The 2579-nt window shown below is 39.2% G+C and overlaps 1 protein-coding gene across 1 annotated transcript in view; it reads right to left on the reverse strand.

Moving 5' to 3' along the window:
- Positions 1–2162, reverse strand: part of LOC108438823 (dedicator of cytokinesis protein 2) — a 127861-nt gene extending 125699 nt beyond the window's left edge. Inside the window, exon 1 of the mRNA XM_017716894.2 lies at positions 2047–2162. Coding sequence (XP_017572383.1) covers positions 2047–2089 — 43 coding nt within the window. The 5' untranslated portion in view covers positions 2090–2162. The remainder of the gene's footprint in view (positions 1–2046) is intronic.
- Positions 2163–2579: the final 417 nt, after the last annotated feature.

The raw sequence follows: 2579 nt of genomic DNA on the forward strand, positions 1-2579 counted from the left end.
AATATGAATGAACTATCTCTACAATAAAGCTCTACAAACTCTGTCTAGGAAATTCATTAAACAACAGCCTAGATTGACTACAAGTCTGGCAATTAGCATTACTAATTCCACAGCAGGTATGGTCACTCTGTGCTGACATTTCAAAAAGCGATAAGGACAAAATGGGGCCTTTCACAAGGTGGTGGAGACATAATGGTTATGTGAAAATGAATGACCTAATGTTCCAAAAATTTGTGCAAACAACACAGTGACCCAGAGCTGGGGCCTTTTATAGAGAATTAACATTCAGATGGACACGGATGATGTCATTTAACAGACCGTATTAATCGAGCATCTAAACGTGAGAATGCTGAACTAAGATCGGGTCTCATGGTCCATGCAGTGATATTTGGTGTTGTGTAAAATGCATGAAATGATCCCAGATTCTTAGCTTTCTCAATCTGAAGTTTGATCAGCATGGGCCGAGGTCGATTTTATGGACGTTTTTTTAATAATGTACTATTATAGGCTATTTTTAATGCTTATTTTGCTCATTTTCTCTAAAATTATTGTTCAACCTTGGACTGTCTGAAGAGATATTAAAGAAAGATTTTTGCACAGCTCTTCTGAACTGGTAAAGCCCATATTCCTACTGCATTTTATCTGGAAAAGCAGATGAAATTTTGCTAGCCTAAAAACAAATCTCAGAAGACAACCGTCCTCCTTTGCAGTGCTGTGTGAAGGTTTAGAATATCAAAAAAATATTAGAACCTCTAAACAACTAATCTCCAATATTTAAAGAACGTGCCCAGTTTTACAAACAGTCTGTGCAGCGTTCTATAAACAGGCTTAAAGCCTGGACAGCAAACACATGTTTAATAGGTTTGAAATAGAAAGGATTTTTAACCTCAAGCCCTGTTCAAAGTTAGCCATGTGCTTGTTCGTCGCTAAAACCCATTGCATTACTGAGAGAATGACTGAGTGACTGAGTGAGAGAGAAAACTAAGAATTTAACTTCATACAAAAGCAAATCAAGTCAAGCGCATCAACCTGATCATAAAAAACACATTTGTGCATCATAAATGTGCCAGAAATATAGTATCAGTGTGACATGACTTTGATTAGAACGATCGTCTAAGTGCCTATATTAAGTTACATTTTTTTGTGATGGAAATAAAGTAAAAACTAAATACCATGGTGAAACAGCATGTTTAGAGCATCAGCAATGCACATAGACAGACACACACTGCATTTCTGCAGTTCTTAGTTCGTTGGCCTACTTCCTCTCTTGTCAACTTCCTTTGTGAGACCACATAAACACAGATACAAACGGCTATCAAGTCACCTGACAATATCAATACAACAAAGCATTAAGATGTATTTAAAATCTGCTTTAACAGACCTTAGTAAAGTGGATAACAATTTTCATAAAGTACTCTGCACTCAGGGCTGTTTAGCGGGTTGGCAAAATTTAGAAAAACACAACAGAGTGGCTACTCCAGTGTTTCTTGAACCAAAACCCAACATGCAACTTAAAAAATTTAACAAACTGATATTTTATTTATCTTTAAACATGATCTGCCTTGAGTATCCAACTTTTAGGGTCACATTTTGCCACTGACGTTCACCGTAAAAAGTGTGCAACTACAGCAAGCAGTTTAATGCTAAAACAGTTACACAAAGTTAAATCTCACTGACCAAGCAAACTTTTTCCACAGTGCAAATGCTTCGCTCAATGCATGCAATAGATACCCTGAATTACACACATAGAAACCTACATGCATGGAGCTCTTCGGTAAAACCAGTGCTGCCAAGGCTACAGCAGCATGTTACTTAAAATCTGTGTATTCACATGCAATGCTTTTAACTCCTGTCTCATTGTTTTTATTATTATCTTTTAAAAACATAATGCTTTCTGAATCAATCTAGCAACCAACACCTGCCCACATCCTGTGAAGCAGGAAGCAAAATGAGCGTCCACAGACGCTCCGAGGGCCAACACTGATATACACACATTGCTCGATCTATATAACCACAGCACTCAAACATGTACACTCACACACATACCAACTCCATATCTCTCAGTGGTGGTCTTGGTCCACGGAGCCATGGTGGAGCAAGACAATGCTTTGCCTCTGTGTGCCTCTGGGTGCCTCGAGTTCCTCCTTGCTCTCTATTGCTCGGCCCTGTGACTTTTTCTGGCGAATGTGTGAGAGAGAACGAGAACGAGGTGCTCCTCCCTCTCTCTTCCTTCCTCTTTTCAATTCTACTCATTTGTACTCAGCCGCTTTTCTTCAAGTACCTCATTGCAAATTCTCTGATTGGAACGAACGCATACAAGATCATATTACTTCCATTACTCAAAATATGGTTGCCTCTCATGTTTAATAGCATATTAACAAAAGCTACTCCAGGCTAGTCTTTCAGGGACGTAGGTCTAACTACCCGCCTCTAAGAGTCTGGACTGGTTGCCTCACAGACCCTCGTCTGCTAGAACAGAGAGCAACATCTCATTACTGGATGTGTGGCTTGTCCTTGTTCACTCACAAGGTAAATCCTGACCCTAGCTTCATCTCTGAAAACAACACCATTACCATTAG

This window comes from Pygocentrus nattereri, chromosome 11 (genome assembly GCF_015220715.1).
Source record: "Pygocentrus nattereri isolate fPygNat1 chromosome 11, fPygNat1.pri, whole genome shotgun sequence".
Lineage (NCBI taxonomy): Eukaryota > Metazoa > Chordata > Actinopteri > Characiformes > Serrasalmidae > Pygocentrus > Pygocentrus nattereri.